The sequence below is a fragment of the Centrocercus urophasianus genome, unplaced genomic scaffold (genome assembly GCF_019232065.1).
Source record: "Centrocercus urophasianus isolate 14NV4802_14NV808 unplaced genomic scaffold, USGS_Curo_1.0 seq_15, whole genome shotgun sequence".
Classification (NCBI taxonomy): domain Eukaryota; kingdom Metazoa; phylum Chordata; class Aves; order Galliformes; family Phasianidae; genus Centrocercus; species Centrocercus urophasianus.
In genome coordinates this window covers 13,274,614-13,293,076 of record NW_024884697.1, presented here as the reverse complement: position 1 = coordinate 13,293,076, position 18,463 = coordinate 13,274,614, and the positions used below count along the sequence as shown (strand labels likewise).

Below are 18,463 nucleotides of genomic sequence, written 5' to 3'. Positions count from 1 at the left end.
TGGTTGAGGAAAAGAGTTTAGTTTAAAGATCCTTCTCTGCAAAATACATGCAATCACCAAGAGAAGCCTTGGAGTGTTATCCTGTAATTGTACAGTTTTCAGAAAGCAAAGAATCGGAACTAGAAATGGACTTTGATCATTTTGTGTTTTGAGATAAAATCAAGGGTGTTGTGATCTATATTTTAGAATTTAGAACATCTGAATCATGAACATCTGAATCATTTGAGTGACTGGCCTTAGTAAATCTGTGTAGCTGGTCCACACAGACATGACCATAAACCAAAAATGCCTGTAGCAGGTGTGTAGAGTCATTGCAAGCAAGGGAAGCGGAGATATGTGCAGACCTGTTGCTTAGTGTGGTCAAAGTTTAACCTCTTTTGGCATTTGGTTTGAGTAGGGAATGGTTGTGCTTGGCCTTAAAGTTGACCTCTAATTTCGTTTTCCTTCTTAGCTTCAGTTCACATCCTTCTGTGCAAAGTTAACTGTAGTAGAAGAAAATATCTGAAGTAGGAGAGCGTCTGCTAGTTGCTAGATTGGTTGAATGTTTTAACCCAAATTTTTAAAAGAGAGAGAGGCTGCTTTCATCAGCTTATTAAATTTGCTGGGAAAGTTGGATGTATAAGAAAGAAGAATATATTTGTGTCTTATTTCCATCTTAGATTTTTATTCAAAAGACTCTTAAAGCTCAAAGTCAGCAGTTGCTTAATATTGATCCCCTCCCTTTCTCCTGCTGTCCACATCTTACACTTGGAACTCCAGAGTGTCTAGAGAGAACCGCTGTCTCATCTGGTGGGGACTGGTGTACGTGCCTTTAATATTTGTGCTCTTGCCTGTGTATGCCTATAGTAAAACAAGCTAGTATTTTTAATTAAGCTTAAACTGGCTTACACAGTATCAGCCTGCAGTAAGTTAGTGTAATTTTTAGAAGTGGGGAGTATGAAGTGATGTGATATGATATGTAGCATGTAAGAGCTGAAATTAAACCTGATCTAATCTGCCCAAAGGAAGTGTGTTTGGGAAGTCACTGCTGGCTTCCTCCCATTCAGTACAGTATCTGGTAAATAACTCCAAAACATGTTTTTCTGGTGTCCCCTGCAGACCTGTTGAAGATCACAAATCTAAGAGTCAAGTTCACCAAGCTGCACACGCTGGGAGATAACCTCCTGGATTCGAGGATGGAGATCAGGGAGAAGTACTATTATGCCATTTACGACATGGTGGTGCGCGGGAACTGCTTCTGCTATGGCCACGCCAGTGAGTGCGCGCCGGTAGAGGGCTTCAACGAAGAAGTGGAAGGAATGGTGAATATTCCCACTTTTCTCCACATAGCTATTCCTGATCGTGGGTTTCAGTTGCAATATGGAAACAGTGAGGTGAAAATGTGATAGGAGAAATTTGAGTTCCTCTCCACTCTTTCCTTACCAACAAGAAAACCATTGAAGTCATTCTTTAACAGCAAAGCTATTATCTGTCCTTACTGACATTAATCAAGCACAGAGAGCTTAGATTCAGTGAAATGTTTTAGCATTCATTTTCTAATGATGTTAAAGAACTGATGGAATTAAAAGGCAGGAAGGTAGAAAGGGAATATTTCTGTAAGGAGCAGGAGATAAGTGTGTGCTGACATCCTTGCCCTAAAATTGAAGGAAAGAGTGGCCTTAGGGAAAGAAAGTTTCATGAATCAAACAAGATCTGCATTTGTATCAGTCCTTATCAGCTGAGAAGCAATTTGCATAGTTGCAGCCCTGATTAATTAACAGCAAGCTCTGCAGGAAAATTCTGATGCCTGCCTTGTGTGCCGTTGTGTGTGTCCCATCCCTTCTTGGTTCTGGGTTTCCCCATGATTTTTGTCTAACGAGCAATAATAGCAGGAGTGTTAATGAGTGAGTTATTAACTAGATGAAAATGTGGAGGCATAGGGGAAAGCTGTGTGCTTGCCTCAGGGGCTGCAGGATATGGGTATTCTCCATTGCTCCTTGTTCTCTGCCAGGGTCTCCACCTGACAGCAGCCCTTTGCCTTAGAATTGTGGCTCCAGTGCTGGTAGTTCCCATCACCAAAGGCAGTGGCTGTCACACCAACACTGTCTGCTCAGTGCTCGTGTGTTGATGACAAAGCCTTGGCCTGATGGATGAGACCCATCCAAAATGTGGTTATCTTTCCTTTGAGAAGGTATGGCAGCAGTGGGCTAGAGCTGACATGCTGATATGACTTGATGCATGTTAATATTTAATTAACAGCTAATAAATAGCTAATTACTAGCTCTAAGAGGCTTCTGTGACTATTTAGGTGGAACTGTGTTCCCCTTGTTTGTGCCTAAAAGCATTTATTCATGCATGAGTTCCAGTAAGTCTAGGACAGGTTTGTTATGAGGGCATTCTTAATGTAAGCAGGCAAGAGATACTTCTGTGGCCCTTCATTTCCACTTACCTGCATTATATGCTTTATAATGCAAAGACTCCAGAAGTATTTCCACTAGTTGTATTTTGAGTGAATTGGAGAAGCCTGTTTTTTTTCTCCACCCTCCCTGAATTGATTATTAAATCAACTATTTTTTCAATTTTATATATATATATATATGTTTTTATTTTAATGACAGGTCCACGGGCACTGCATGTGCAGGCATAATACCAAGGGCTTGAATTGTGAGCAGTGTTTGGATTTCTACCATGACTTACCTTGGCGACCTGCCGAAGGCCGCAATAGTAACGCATGCAAAAGTGAGTTTGGGTCAAACGCAAATCTAAAGCCTGGTGTTGCTCGCTTGTAGCATTATGCATTGTTGTGTGAGCGACTCGTGGAATCTGTGACGGTGTGTAAAGTTCTGCATGTTCTTCAGTTGACTCGTCTCCTCTGAGGCTACTCTCGATGTTCATCTTTGTCACAGAGTGTAATTGCAATGGCCACTCTGCACAGTGCCACTTCGACATGGCCGTGTACATGGCGACAGGGAACACCAGCGGGGGGGTGTGCGACGACTGCCAGCACAACACGGTGGGGCGCAACTGCGAGCAGTGCAAGCCCTTCTACTTCCAGCACCCAGAGAGAGACCTGCGGGACCCCGACGTCTGCGAGCGTAAGGATGGCCCTGTGCCTGGTGGGATGGATGAGGGGTCTGGGTTGTGGTCCTCAGGGCTTGCTGTCGGAGATTTGGGATTTATCATAGCTGCTGCTCTCTTTCCCCCCCCTCCCTTCATCGCAAAGATCTGGAGGGGAGCTTGGAGGTTAGCTTGGAGGAGTTGAGTGAGCCTAGCTTTGTTTTGTTTTCTTCAAGAATCTGCAAATGTATTTGGTGGTTTCATGCTCAACTTGTGTCATCTCTACTCCTTGGGATAACTGTACTCTATGCAGCAGCTGAGTTTATGTTACTCAGTGTGAGACTTGGCCTTTTCTGTTGTAGCAGTCAACAAAATGTGTGCAATGCTTCCTTCTTAGCTTGTAATTGTGACCCAGCTGGCTCCCAAAATGGTGGCATATGTGATCGCTACACAGACTTCTCTACGGGCCTCATTGCTGGCCAGTGCCGCTGTAAATTATTCGTCGAGGGGGAACGTTGTGATCTCTGCAAAGAAGGTTTCTATGGACTCAGTGCCGATGACCCAGCGGGCTGTCAATGTGAGTAAAAACATATGTTCCTTTATGTGGGATCAAAAGCTCTTTGAGGTGCTGCTAGCCCTGGGAGAGGGTAGTTTTGTGGGGTTGTTTTTCTTCTCCTTTGTTTCATGTTTTGCTAAAGAAAAAAATCATTCTTGTAGATCTGCTGCAGCTTGGAGTCCACTCTCTTCTGAAACTCATCTCCCCAGCTGGTCCTGGGGAATACATGCAGTGGAAGTAGCGGAATTGTATTTCTTTTTAAGTCTCTAAGCCAGAGGAGTTTTACTGGGATGGGTGGTAGGCAAAGTGTGCAATTAATCTCTGACCTGGGAAATTAGGGGAAGCTTTAATATAAATGTTTAAATTGGATACTGTAGCTGAAATCCTGTGTTTTGACCTGCCTGTTTGTATTTCCCAATCCAGCTTGTGCATGTAATCCTCTGGGTACCCATCCTGGAGGGAATCCTTGTGATTCAGAGACAGGAAACTGCTATTGTAAGCGCCTGGTGACAGGAAAGCAATGCAATCAGTGCCTGGTAAGTAGATTACTGTAAGAATAATGACGAGACACTGGTGTGAGGGATGCTAGCAGGCAGGCGTCTGGCATGTGGGCTGGTGTCGGGAGCCGTGAAGCTATGTTACAGGGAGGGAGTTGTGTGCTGGGGGTGAGTTGAGGCAGGTGAGAGCATCTGGAAATTAATTCCTGTTACTTCATTGTGTTCAAGGAGTGAGATGTTAGGATAACTGTTGTGGTTCCTTTGCGATAATGTGGGTCTGGGGCAGTTCTGCCTGAGCCCTTGTTGGGGTGAAAGGCAAAATGGACTGAGAAGCAAAATATGAGATTTTCTATACTGGCCATTTCTTAGACAGGGATTAATTGCTACACATACATTTCCATACAATGTTTGTGTGCGCTGGAGTGTTATAGAAACACGCTGTCTAATAAAGGGATATGTTTGTATAAACACTGACAGGCTCTCTTATCTGACAATAAACTATGGAAAAGCTAAACAAGGCTGTCTGTCTGCCTTTCTGCTGAGCAAGCCGTGGAGGAACAGCCCTACAAAGACATAGCCCAGCACAAAGCCCTGCTGGCCCTTATGCTACTCTCTGCTTGGGTGCAGTGAGCTGGGCTGCAGTTCTGAAGCCCTTTGTGGGTCAGTAGCCTGCACCCAAACTGGTTTAAATGATGCGGTAGGAGTGAAGTAAAGGGGATTGAGTCCTTTGGAAGTTATTTTTTAAAGTTTGGTGGAAAAGGATTTTATTTCTCAAGCCTCTGGGCCACTTGGAAGATTGGAGGAGAGCAGATGGAGAAGTTTTGTTGATGGTTGTGGCTTTTCAAGGGGCCAACCAGGAGTGGCTCACATTGTGCGCTGCAGAACGTGGCTGTGGGCTGGATGTGATTACATCAGTGATATCTCTTCCTGCAGCCTGAGCACTGGGGCCTGAGCAATGACATGGATGGATGTCGACCCTGTGACTGCGACCAGGGAGGAGCACTGCATAACAAGTGAGTTCCACCCCCAGTTCTCTCTTTTAATCACTCACCCCAGCGAGGTTTGCCCCATTTGCAATCACAACACCTTCATATTTTCTAGAGGGCAGTGCTTGGGATCATCTTTCTGCTCCTGTGTGCAGAAAGTGGCAGATCTTGATTGCTGCAGGGGGTGGTAGAGGCATCTGTGCTGAGCTGGCTCTTGGTCTGGCCTGCACGTTGGCCCTTTAGCCAGTCTGTCTGTCCATCAGCACCGGAGAAGCATGCCAGCAGTACAGCATGCCAGCAGTACAGTACTGCTGCACTGCTCCTGCAGCACTGCATGGGGCAAGTAGGTCTGCACATGTCCATTGGGAAAGTGGGGGTTGTTCAGAAACTTGGGTTTTGGAGATGCATCCATTAGTAAGAGTATGGGAAGCCCTGGCTTATATACCTGTCAGTGCAGGGATTTCAGGTAATCAGACCAGTACTTTCATCAGAGCAGCTTTCCCTGCATTGGGTGCATGGCTTTTCTACAGTGACATACTTCTGTGCTCTCTTTTATCTTTCCTTCCCTCCACAAACCCTTTGAAATAGTTTGCTTTTGTCTGAAACCACAGCAGTTTCCCAAGGGGGTGGATTGATGCCACTCTCATGGGCTTTTTTCCCTCTGCTGCCTGCAGCACCTGGGCAACCACACCTTGCCCCAAACTCCTTTCCACACAAAGCACAGAGGTTGCAGCTTGGGCATGGGAGTTATTAACATCCCCAGAGGGGAAACTTTCTTGCTCCCCTTCTGGAGCACTTTGGCATCTGAAAGCAAACACTGTTGAAATGTATGTCCATAGTTTCAAAACTGATTTCAGGTACAAACTACTTTCAGTCTTAAAAAAGCCTGGAGATTTTCCATGGAAACACAGAAGGTTTTGATTTCAAAAAGGTTTCTATATTAAATTGAAATGTAAGGAAAGGAACATTTTTATTGGACCAAGAAACTTTCCTATGAAAAAGTATGACCAGACCCCATCAAAAATAAAGAACCCCCAAGTTCTTCATAATGCGGAGCAGACACTGGGAGCAGTGAAGCTACAAAAGGTCATTTTGAAATAAAGCTATACAGAGAAAATGTCTTGTTACAAAGGGAATGGACAGACCTTCTCCATCCCTCCAGCAGTGTCTCAGTCTGTCCCACATCTTTTTGTCCACCCAAATCTGAATAAGCTGTGTGTGGTTCTGCCCTGAGCAGAGCTGCCTATGGGCAGCCTTTTGGGATGTGCTTTGCTAAGTACAAGAGCAGCTCAGCATCCCAGGCATGCAGAGTCGTGCATGTTCTTGCTCTGCCCAAGCCCAGATGAGCAGATAGCTGCATGCATGGCCTGCGAGCCTGGAGTTGAAGGACAGACTTGCCTTTTGGCTGTGTTTGGCTTTGTAAGCAAGCAAAGCAAAGCACTCCCAGAACCGCTGTGTGGCCCCAGGGATCTGTAACATTCAATCCTCTCAATATCTAAACAGAGGAAACCACATGCAAGCTGTCTGTTGGAAATGGTCCTGGCCTGTTCTCACTCCTCGCCTGTACCCAGGAGCACAGCTGGAGTGAACCATGGCTGTGCCTGGGACCAGGCTGATGTTCTGTCAGTGCAGATGAGCCAGCTCAGTCTGTCTTAGCCAAGCTGTGCTGTGCATTCACTGCTTTTCTGTTTTAGCTGCTCAAGTGAATCTGGTCAATGTGAGTGCCGGCCCCACATGTTTGGACGTCAGTGCAACCAAGTGGAGCCTGGATATTACTTCATCTCGCTTGACCACTACATCTACGAGGCTGAGGAAGCCAACCTGGGTCCTGTGAGTAGCAGCTGGAGTGTGCTGGTCTGTGGGAAAGCTCTGTTTCGCAATTTGGGTGTTGGAAAGAGGCTGTTTTATAATGTCAGTGTTGCGCAAAGACACTGTGGAGTTGTGCCAGATGGAGCACTGCCTGCTCCTCCTTGTTTAGTCGTATCGATAAATTATGTAGTGTTTTAGGCAGGAAACTCCCATTTTCCTTTTTTGATCTGTTTCTTTGATCATGACTATATAGTTCATTTTCTGTCTGCACCCTTCTTACCCACTGCATATGCACCCACCTCTCTTTGCCCTCTTACCTCGAGTGTGGTGGAATACCAATGCTGGATTTTCCTCTCGGTATCACTGACACCTGGATGGAGCAGCATACACATTCAAGCACTTTGCTGTGTGATTTAGAGTTCCTGTACATTAGAGAAATTTTTTTAATTAATGACTAAATAAGTGGTTAATTGTGCAAAACATTGATTTGTAAGTGATGTTATGTCCAGTTTGTTTTAGTCACTCGTGAGGTACATCAGGCTCTCTGGCTCCTTCCAATTCCTGAGCACACAGCCTTGCTTTTAATTCATTTACAGAGGCCAGATGATTACATTGATTACTTTTGCCTCCAGCAAGGACAAGGGACTTCTCCTCCTCAGATAATGAGTGCTCTGAGGCACCAGATCCTAGTCTGCCTGGGGCACTGTTTCCTAATTTATTTGTTTCAGGCAGAATGTCAGGTTTCAAGCCAGGGCAGAGCATTTTGCCTGCTAGATATCTGTGCTAGATAGCATCAAGCACAACTTGGCCAGCAGCAGGGTGTGCTTGCTGGCACGTGTTTGGGTGCATTTGTCTTTCCAGCTGGAGGGGCGGTGCTGGAGGTCCCAGGTATTTGGGGCAAGGAGCTCAGCCTGAAGAGCTGCCTCACCAAGCTGGGAAGTGAGCTGTTGCTTGGCTTTGCAAACCTGCAGAACAAACCATTTTAAACAGTGCTGATATTGGGCAAATAAAACTTTGTTATTAATCTGCTGGCAGAATAAGATCTGAATGCTCAGGTACGGCCCCAGCACAAGATGAAACAAAATGGCATGGAGTTTTAGGGGTTTTCAGGCAGTCACAAGTCCCTGTGCACAATCCCTGCACACTCTCACTTATGTTCCTCCTGCAGTCCTTTGTGGGAGCTCCGTCCCTTTGTTCAAAGCCAAAGGGTAATAATTTATAGCTTGGCTCACTTCAAAGGGTGTGAGAATACATGAGGGGGCAAGCTGGAGTGACAGATATATTGACATTTCCTTTCATTTTGTCCCTTTCTACTGAAGCAGCTTTCATACGAATGCTCAGGATGTTGTTTTATAGCAAGAACTATTCATGGATGCAGATATATTTGAAACAGGAAATTTGAACATCACAGCTTTCCCCTTTCTGTTAACTTTTTCCTCTTTCTTGCTTAATATAAAGAGAAACTTAAAAAACTGACATCTCAGACTGAAAGGAGTAGCCAGCATCAACTTGGATGTTTAATGTCTAGAGGTGTTTAGGATCTCTTACTTAGTGACACCTTGTTAATGACAGCTGTGACTTGCTTTCAGATGTTATGCTAGGCAGTGGTTTGGTTTGGCCTGGCCCAATGTAATCAGGAAGCAATTAGCACTCAGACTGGGAGTCAGCAGAGCAGTTCTGTGCCACTGCAGTAAATTCTACTGCTACAAATGTGGTGAGAAAGTTATTACAGCAGTCCAGTTACATCCTGCATTGGTGCAAATCATACATCTGTGTAGGGTGAACTAGATGCTGTAGGTGGTCAGTGAGTTACTCCCAGCAAGATTTTAGATTTTATTTCCCACAGTAACAGGTAAGTGGGTGAAGAGTTGTGCAGAGTTGTTCTATCTTTCTTTCTCTCAATACACAGACGTATGGAAGGTGTCCCTGCCCATGGTAGGGAGTTGGAACTAGATGATCTTTAGGGCCCCTTCCAACTCCAACCATTTTTTGAATGGGTAGGCAGTGGTGTTCGTACACACGTGTTTAAGGGAGAGAGTTCGTATTCTCTGGGATGCAGATGAAGTGGCAATCCAGAAGTAATCCATCCATAGAACTTCATGTCCTCCAGTGGAGCTCACAAAATCCGTGCATTGGTACTAAAAGCTCTCTTTCCTGTTTCTGTAGGGAGTAAACATAATTGAGCGCCAGTCCACACAGGACCGCACACCGTCGTGGACAGGCGTAGGATTTGTGAGGGTCCCTGAGGGGGCATACCTGGAATTCTACATCGACAACATCCCCTACTCCATGGAGTACGACATCGTGATCCGCTACGAGCCCCAGGTGGGTCGCTGCTCTCTGGCACCTGCTTGGTATCCCAGTGTATGGCCAATGGGAGCCCAGGGCTTCCTGGAAGCATCAAGACACGCAGACAAGGATGGCAGCTTAGTTAAGTGTTCGAGATGCACAACAATACAGAAGGATTTTTACTGTCTCTGCTGTTATTTACTTTACAATTTTAAAAAGCGTCATTATTGTGTGTTGAGACAGCTGTTTATAAGCAAATTAAAAATGACAAATCCCCTCAGAACAGATTAGAATATGAATTTGATATCAGTCAGACAGACTTGCAATGAGTAGAAATGCTGTTACACAGCTTAGGAGACAAATTGTCCATCTTGGATGTTGAACACCTGCTGCTAAGAGTTTGTGAATAGTTATTTTTGACTGTGGTGTTTCACAGCAGAGGGAGGTCAAGAGAAATACCCACAATAAAAGATGTTCCTTACCTAAAGTTTGGCAGCAGCTGACTGTGGAGAAAAGCTGACTCAGATCTGGTATACAGATGTGAGGAGAGCAGAGGCTAAACCCCTCCCTCCCACTGATATCATGATTTGAGTTGTGTTTTTTAGGATAGAGGAGGAAGCTGGAGCTCCTGCCTCTCCCTGTCTCAGCCCAAGCCCACTGCCGGCAGATGCCCCAGTGGTGCTGGAGCTTCTGCCTCTTCCTCTCTGCAGCTGTTCCTTGCCTCAGTGCTGGATGCTTCCAGGACTGCTTAACTTTGCTTAACTTTGCTTAACGTTGATCAGCCTTTCTTTTTGACTTCACCAGTTGCCAGATCAGTGGGAAAAAGCTGTGATCACTGTGTCGCGCCCAGGCAAGATTCCCGCAGGTAGCCGGTGTGGCAACACGGTTCCTGATGACGATAATCAGGTTGTCTCATTGCCACCTGGCTCCAGGTTAGTATAACTGAGTAGACCAAAACCAGAAAAAAGGCCAGGTTGCAACTTGACCAAAAGCAGGATGCTGTGAGGCATCTGTATCTTCATACCTTCCCCTGCAGTTTGGAATGAGTTTGTCAAAGTGGTCTCAGTATAGCTGAAATAGAGTTGTCATGTTATCAGCTTGCGTTGGCCTCTATGAAAACGAAATTTAATTTCCAGTGGGTTATAAAAAATGAATTTAGTATTGTGTCTGCAGTCAAAAGCTTTTAAGTTTACTCTTGTTGTCTGAAAAAAAAACGTGTTTGTACAGCCTGCAAGTGGACATCACTGTTACTCTTTACCTTGCCGATAAGTTTTTCTGGTTCTGACTTGCACAAGCTTCCAAAACAGCTCCTTCACATTGTAGCTTTTGTTCTGCTCATTCTTGGCTGCTCGCCATTATCTCAATTGCTTTATGGGGGCCACCTGAGATGCCTTACAGTGCTGGTTGTTTCAAGTGAGAAATGTTTCCTGTTCTCAATCCAGATATGTTGTTCTCCCACGGCCGGTCTGCTTTGAGAAGGGGCTGAACTACACCATCCGCCTGGAGCTGTCCCAGTACTCCTTGGTGGAATCTGAGATGGAGAACCCCTACACACTCATTGACTCTGTAAGCAGAAATTTCCTAGGGGATGCTCTGAAGGAAAAGTGTTTTTAAAATCCTGAAAGTTTGTGTTTCTTTTGGGATGCATCTGTGTAAATTCAGAATGCTACCTTATGAAGTTGTTGCTTAAGGCTGAATCCAGATTTCAAACAGATTTCTTCAGGAACAAAGTGTGTATATTGCCCTTCTGTGTACAAAGGCTTTGGTTGTCTTTTACTGGACCACAGATCCGGACTTTCACAGTGCATCCAACTCTTTCTTCTGAATGAATAGAATTGGTAATAGGAAAACTGTGCCACGAAGAAAGTGCAGTAGTTCTCTATAATTGTTCATTGCTTCCAATTTCTGTCTACCTGTTTGGTTTCTGGGCTAAAAAGCATAATGGGAAGTGGGATACTAGCATGTTTTTGCAGTTTTGGTGGAGGCTATTTATAAAAAATGACACAGTGCCTCTATGAAATACTTCTATAGCTTGTCCTCATGCCGTACTGCAAATCACTGGAAATATTCACCGTGGGAGGCTCAGGTGAAGATGTGGTCACCAACAGCGCTTGGGAAACGTTCCAGAGATACCGGTGTCTGGAAAACAGCAGGAGCGTTGTGAAAACTCCAATGACAGATGTCTGCAAGAACATCATCTTCAGCATTTCTGCGCTATTGCACGAGACTGCCTTGTGTATGTAACTACCTGCTTAATAGAGCAGACTGCACCTGGAAGCTTGATGGTGCTTCCAAGTGTGCACAGGGAGTGTGGGGTGTGTGTCCTGTGCCATGATACTCACTGCCCTTGGTGCTTCTTTTCTTTCTGCCCAGCCTGCCAATGTGACCCCCAGGGCTCACTGAGTTCAGTGTGTGACCCCAACGGAGGACAGTGCCAGTGCCGTCCCAATGTGGTTGGAAGACAGTGCAACAGATGTGCACCCGGCACCTTTGGATTTGGGCCGAGCGGATGCAGGCGTACGTGAGACGTCGTGCCCTGGGCTGGGCTGCTGATGGTAGAGCGCTGGCCACCAAAACGCACCAAAACCCTTTCATGCTCTCCTTGCAGCTTGTGAGTGCCACCTACGAGGCTCATACAACTCATTCTGTGATGCGGAGACGGGCCAGTGCCACTGCTTCCCTGGTGTGTATGGACGGCAGTGTGACCGCTGCCTGCCTGGATTCTGGGGCTTCCCCAGCTGCCAGCCCTGCCACTGCAATGGCCACGCCGATGACTGCAGCCCCTACACCGGGGAGTGTCTGCACTGCCGGGACCACACGGCTGGCCCCAACTGTGAGAGGTACTTGTGGCCTTACAGCAGTCAAAGCCAGCAATGCCTTTGCTGTGAAATGCAGAATATGCGGGGGGAAGTGAGTCCTCATGCCAGAGGAGGAATGGAGGGGGGGACCACACTGCCCATAGCTTCCCATTTCACACCAGGCTTTCCCAATTGAAACCCTCCTGAGAATCGTAGAATCATTAAGGTTGGAAAAGACCTCAAAGATCATCTAGTCCAACTATCAACCCATCACCACCATGCCCACTAAAACGTGTCCTTAATTGCCTCATAGAATTATAGAATGGTTTGGGTTGGAAGGGACCTTTAAGATCTAGTTCCAGCCCCCCCACTTATAGGCAGGTACACCTCCCTCTAGACGAGGCTGCTCACCTTTGAATGCCTCTAGGGTGGGAGCATCCATAACTTCTTTGAGCAACCTGTTCCAGTGTCTCACCACCTTCACAGTAAAGAATTTTATCCTAATATCTTGTCTAAATCTGCCCTCTTCCAATTTAAAGCCATTTCCCCTTAGTTTAAAGCCATCTACCCATTTTTTGAAAACCTCTGGGGATGATGACTCCACTGCCTCCCTGGGCAACCTGTTCCAATATCTCACTACTATTTCTGAGAAGAAATGTCTCCTAATATCCAACCTGAACCTCCCCTAGTGCAACTTGAGGCCATTCCCTCTCATCCTATTCTGTTACCTGAGACCCCCACCTCGCCAGTCTCCTTTCAGCTGTAGAGAGCAATAAGGTCTCCCCTGAGCCTCCTCTTCTCCAGACTGAAGCATCCCAGTTCCCTCAGCCGCTCCCCATCAGACCTCTGCTCCAGCCCCTTCAGTTCTGTTGCCCTTCTCTGGACATGCTCCAAGACCTCAATGTCTTTCTTGTAGTGGAAGCATCTGCCACGCGTCTCCTGTTCTTAGCCTGGCATGAGACAGCTGCTCAGAGTGTGCATGGCACAGGAGGATTGCAAGGGTCTGTTTGCCCTTGGGGTCTTCACCTTCTTTCAGTGTTTGAGCTTAATTTATCCATCCATCTGCCTGTGGTCCCATGTATGCTGTCTACCCCATCACACAGGTGCGAGGCTGGCTACTACGGAGACCCCATCCTGGGCTCAGGTGACCACTGCCGCCCCTGTCCTTGCCCCGACGGCCCTGAGAGTGGACGCCAGTTTGCCAGTGGCTGTTACCAGGACCCGGTCACCCTGCAGGTCGTGTGTGTCTGTAGCACAGGCTATATAGGTAGGCTGCCTGTGTCTTGAGCGCAATCCAGTGAGCGTCTCCCCATCTAACAGCCCTTATTGCCATTTATGGGGCTGTGTGCTCTTGAGCCGTGATGGTAATTCATGTCGTGCTGCTTGTTCAAACAGGCAGTCGCTGTGATGAATGTGCGTCTGGCTTCTTTGGCAGCCCCGACGAGGTCGGTGGTGCCTGCCAGCCCTGCCAGTGCAACAACAACATTGACACCACCGATCCTGAGGCCTGCGACAAGAGGACAGGGACGTGTGTCAAGTGCCTGTACCACACAGAGGGTGAAAACTGCCATCTCTGTAGGCAGGGCTACTATGGGAGTGCCCTGCAGCAGGACTGCAGAAGTGAGTGGGGAGATGTACCAAACAATGACAGAGCTCTTTATAATTGACCAAGACCCTTGTGGGGGGTGGGAAAATGGAATTACCTCCTGCTGGGCTTGTGTGCAGCTGTGTGTTCAGAAAGGGGAGAAGGGGCAGTGGTTGCATGTGCTGAAAGGATAGGGCTTTGGACAGAGGAGCATTCCTTGCCCTCTTGTTAGTGCTCTTTGTTTTCCTCTTATCTGCAGATCATCCCTGGTGGGGTGAGATTTGGCTTTTGTTTACACAAAGATTTCTGCAGATGTGACTGATTAGCAGGAGCCTGCCTCGGAAGCTCTCTCTGCTCCCCTGGTGGCCCAGCACAGCCCTGCCTGCTCCTCTTCATAGCAGGAGTGGGGTGGGTACAGTTTGCTGCTTCTCCCCATCCAGCACAGCACGCAGGTCCTGCTCTGCTGCATGTGTCACTGGTTGCTCTGAGCAGATCTGACTTGCATCAAGCTGATAGGAGCCAGGAAGATCTGGGCCTCGTTTGTAAAGGAAGAGATGAGAAGAGTAGGAGGCTGGAGGCCACAGTGACCCGTTACAGGCCTCCAGCCACAACACATGCACTGGGGCAGTGGCTGTAGAAGTGGCCATCTTGGGACCCAGGGGGGCTGAGGGGTGCACACCGCCCTGCTGTGCCACACACCCAAGCTGGCACCTCTTCTCTTGGCAGAGTGCGTCTGCAACTACCTGGGCACTGTGCGAGAGGACTGCGATGACACAGAGAACTGCCGCTGTGAGGCGGCCACAGGGCAGTGCCGCTGCCTGCCCGGCGTGGTGGGGCAGACCTGCGACCGCTGTGCACCCCACACCTGGAGGCTGGCCAGCGGCACCGGCTGCGAGCCCTGCGACTGCGACGCTGCCCGCTCCCTTGGGCCGGCCTGCAATGAGGTGAGAAGGCTGCAGGGAGCCGTGAGGGGATGTTTTTGCCAAATGCTGGTCCTGGGCTATGAGGTGTTGGAGCCATGGGTCGCCCCGCTTGCATGGCAACCAGGGGCTGTGGGATGAGGTGTGAGGGAGATAGGGGATAAAGTTACCTTAGATAGTTGCAGCATGTTGGCCATCGCCACAGCCTGCTGCCCAAAACCACCAGGAGCTTGGTCAGAGGGCTGGGGCAGCTCTCCTGTGAGAAGCGTCTGAGAGGGCTGGGGCTGTTCAACCTGGAGAGAAGAAAGCTCCGGGGAGACACTATTGTGATCTTTCAGTACTTAAAGAAGGCCTGTGGGGGAGATGGAGAGAGACTTTTTGCCAGGGCCTGTAGTGACAGGGCAGCAGGCAAAGATTTTAAGCTAAAGGATAGAATTAGATTAGACAGAAAGAAGAAATTCTTTACTTAGAGGGTGGTGAGGCCCTGGCACAGCTGCCCAGAGAAGCTATGGGCGCCCCATCCCTGGAGGTGTTCAAGGCCAGGTGGGACGGGGTCCTGGGAAGCCTGGTCTAGGGGAAGTGTTGCTGCCTATGGCAAGTGAGCTGGACTCAGTGATCTTAAAGGTCCCTTCTCTGGCTCTGCTAGTGATGTCCATGTATGCTACAGGTGCTGGGTTGGGGAGGGTAAGAACCTTTGGGCTGTGGTGACGACGCTGAGGCGGCTGTATCCCTGTTTCCGGCAGTTCACAGGGCAGTGCCATTGCATGCCGGGCTTCGGAGGCCGGAGCTGCCGGGAGTGCCAGGAGCACTTCTGGGGCGATCCAAATGTGGAGTGCCAAGGTGAGTCCAGTACCCTGTAGTTTTCCCACCTCAGGAGAGAGGGAGTTTAATGGGGTCCACCTCAATGCTTTGATGCCTTCCTGGCGATGTGGCAGGAGCCTGGGGCGCTATTTATGTGGGTTTTTGTGTGTCTTATTGGACTCTTCCGTAGAAACAGACATCTCTGTTAAGAAAGGAATTATTCTCTGACCTTTACTTTGCAGTGCTGGTAGGTAGACTAGCCTGGTTAGAAAACCCTCGTTTGGGTTTGAAGATTGATCTGGAAGTATGTTTCTTTGTGTTTTGATTTTACTTAGTAGAAGACTCCTGTCCCTGTTTGTGCTGTGTGAGGGAGACTGGCTGACAAAGTAAGGTTTTTGACTTGGGAGATTTTCCTTTTATTTCAGGTTAAAACAGAAGAGAGAGTGGAGACCATATAGCTAGTTAGCTGTAGCTGCATATGCGAAAACAAAGTGCAGTGAAGTCGGTTGTTTAGAAAACTGGATTCTCTCTGTCCTTTCATTATAAACAAGTCTGTTCATTAGCTGAAAAAGAAATTTCAAACATTGTCCAGACCAGAACAAACTTGTATCTCTGATGTGTTCAAATAGGAGTCTTTGCCAGGAGGGTTTGCAATTGATTAAGGTATTTTTTCCTGCAGGGAAGAATGTGTTTGCTGTGGTCTTAATAAATCCTTTACAATAGGGTCACCTCAGCACCCATTATCTGAGCACTTAGGAGGGTCACAGGCACCTGGTTAATGCTGCAGATGAAAGAGCTGGGGAATTGTCCTGGTTCCTGAGTGCATATTAGGTTTCTCTGTTCAGAGGCTGCGTGTGTTCTGGCAGTGCTGGCTGCCTCATGATGCTGCAGAGTAGTGGTTGTCTCCTGGTATCAGCTGTCTCCATCAGAGTTTATTGATGGAGTCCATCTGCATACCTTATCAGCATGATTTTGCTGCATATCAACATTTCTGACCTCTCATCAACTTTCTGCTGCCTTTTGAGCATGTGGAAACCTGCTTTTAACCTTTGTGAAATAGAAAGAGGATGTATTCCTTGGAACCTAATTTTTTCCACGAAAGCACTACAATTTCCTTCAAATCCATTGCCCTGTTTGCTTCCAAGTGATGGCCTCTGAGGGAGCAGAATAACTTCTTAGCCCTTGTTCAGCCCCAGCTGGTGGAACACTGGCAGAAATGCAACCGCTGTGTGGGAAGGTCGCAGCTTTCTGAGATAAGTTGTTTGTAGGAGACCTGAACAACTGTGCTGTTAAAGGAATTACAGAGCAGTGCCCTTAGAAAATAATTTCAGTGAGGCCTGTAGCCAGAATGAAGGTGGAATTGAGGTAGAAGGGGATTTGTGACAAAGATGAGCCCTTGCTCAGTCCAGGCAGCCAGAATGGCCATGTTCTGTACAACATTTGGGAAGAAGACACTAATGTGGACTGAGAGCTGTCAGAGCTCTGAACCGTGAGTGAGTGAGTACTAACAAGCTTCAGTGCAGGCACCAGGCTTATGTGGAGTGTGAGCATGATCTCCACAGTGGGATCCTCCACTGGCCTGGGAAAGTAGCCTCTGCTGAAGGATGGAAATCTCAAGGTACATGGCTCGAGAGGTGGTAATGTGTGACCTCTTCACAAGCTGGCGCCAGTAGATAGCAGATCCTGCTGAGAAATCAGGGCTGTTCTGCCCTGTGACACCCTTCTTTGTAAAGCAGGTGATGGTGAAAGGGGAGATGGGAGAGGCTGGAGGTATCCAGTGCTGCAGTCAGGCAAGAGGTTTTTGCTCTTGGTCTGGGTACTTGGATTTGCAGCCTGTGCTCCCTGTAGTGGATGTAAAGCATCTCCTGGTGTCTCCCCTCTGTCATGCCACTGATGGCAGTAGGGCCAGACCACTGGGTGCATGCCTCCATTTGGGCAGCACTGCAACCCCCCTTTACTAGGTTTGGTGCCACCACCCATGGGGAACACACACTGCAGAGAGCACCCTCAAGTCTGTAGGACTGCTTCTCTGCAAACTCCTTACTCCATACTTCAAAAAAAAGCACAATGATTTTTCGTTTATTTTAACATAACACCTGAAAATAGCATAAGAGAGGTGTAGAAGATGAGGAAAATCCCAGTGCATCTCCCAGCCTTGTGCAGATCCCTGTGAGGAGTGCAGTGAGCAGAAGCTGGGCTGAGGGTTGGAGCCAGCCCATTTGCTCTGGCAGTTGTTTCAGCTGTAGGCTGTGTGCAGCTGTGCAAGTGTGCACGTGAGTGTTTGTGTGCATATAATTCTTGCTAAGGTAGTAAATAGTAGGATTACAAAGATTACAAACGAAACTCAAGTCTCTGGAGAATTCTGCTGGAACTTTTCCAAATATCTGAGCCTTAAACTAGGCAACCTGTTCCAGTGCCTCATCACCCTCGCTGCAAAAGACTTTTTCTTTATATCCAATCTTAACGTACCCTCTTTAAGCTTGAAACCACTTCTTGTTCTGTCACCTCAGATTCTGCTAAAGAGTCTGTCCCCTTCTTTTCTGTAGTTCTCCTTTAGATACTGAAAGGCTGCTCTCAGGTCTCCCTGCAGCCTTCTCTTCTGCAAGCTGAACAGCTCCAGCTCTCAGCCTGTTCCTGTAGGGGAGGTATTCCATCCCTTGGATCATTCCTGTGGCCCTCCTCTGGATGTGGTCCAGCAGGTCCATATCTGTCCTGTACTGAGGGGCAGGATCACCTCCCTTACCCTGCTGGCCATGCTACTTTAGATGCAGCCCAGGATACGGTTGGCTTTCTGGGCACACTGCTGGCTCAGGTCCAGCTGCCATCCACAAGTACCTTCAGGTCTTTTTTGGCAGGGAGATGAGCAGGTATTTCATCTCCTTTTCTCTAAAGGAAGTCAGGTGAACGCTAAAGGAAATACGACTTTGCATTTTTTCAATTTAAATTGACCTGTGGTCAAAATACTGTAATTTATGTTGGTGGTTTGCAGCAAATTGCCCTTTTGGCCCAGTCTGCTAGTGTGCTAAAAGTGTGCACAAGTCTGTTAATTCTGAGCTGGGATCTTATCTTAACATACTGAGAATCATAATGCTGAGGAGTTGGCAATATGCTTGCAGTGTAATTAGAGTCAATAGGCAATGATTCAGAAGAAATTTGCTAGCTCTGCAAAATTTTCAACCTTACAAA

The 18,463-nt window shown here is 47.4% G+C and overlaps 1 protein-coding gene across 1 annotated transcript in view; it reads left to right on the top strand.

Annotated features, from left to right (window-relative positions):
* LAMB1 (laminin subunit beta 1) overlaps positions 1-18,463 on the top strand; it is a 43,722-nt gene that overhangs the window by 9,050 nt on the left and 16,209 nt on the right. Inside the window, 17 exon segments of the mRNA XM_042815829.1 lie at positions 1,099-1,301; positions 2,598-2,718; positions 2,886-3,074; positions 3,434-3,613; positions 4,016-4,128; positions 5,023-5,102; positions 6,770-6,905; positions 9,051-9,209; positions 9,978-10,105; positions 10,616-10,739; positions 11,205-11,409; positions 11,547-11,690; positions 11,782-12,013; positions 13,075-13,238; positions 13,367-13,591; positions 14,283-14,500; positions 15,220-15,316. Of these exon segments, the coding sequence (XP_042671763.1) occupies positions 1,099-1,301; positions 2,598-2,718; positions 2,886-3,074; positions 3,434-3,613; positions 4,016-4,128; positions 5,023-5,102; positions 6,770-6,905; positions 9,051-9,209; positions 9,978-10,105; positions 10,616-10,739; positions 11,205-11,409; positions 11,547-11,690; positions 11,782-12,013; positions 13,075-13,238; positions 13,367-13,591; positions 14,283-14,500; positions 15,220-15,316 (2,718 nt within the window).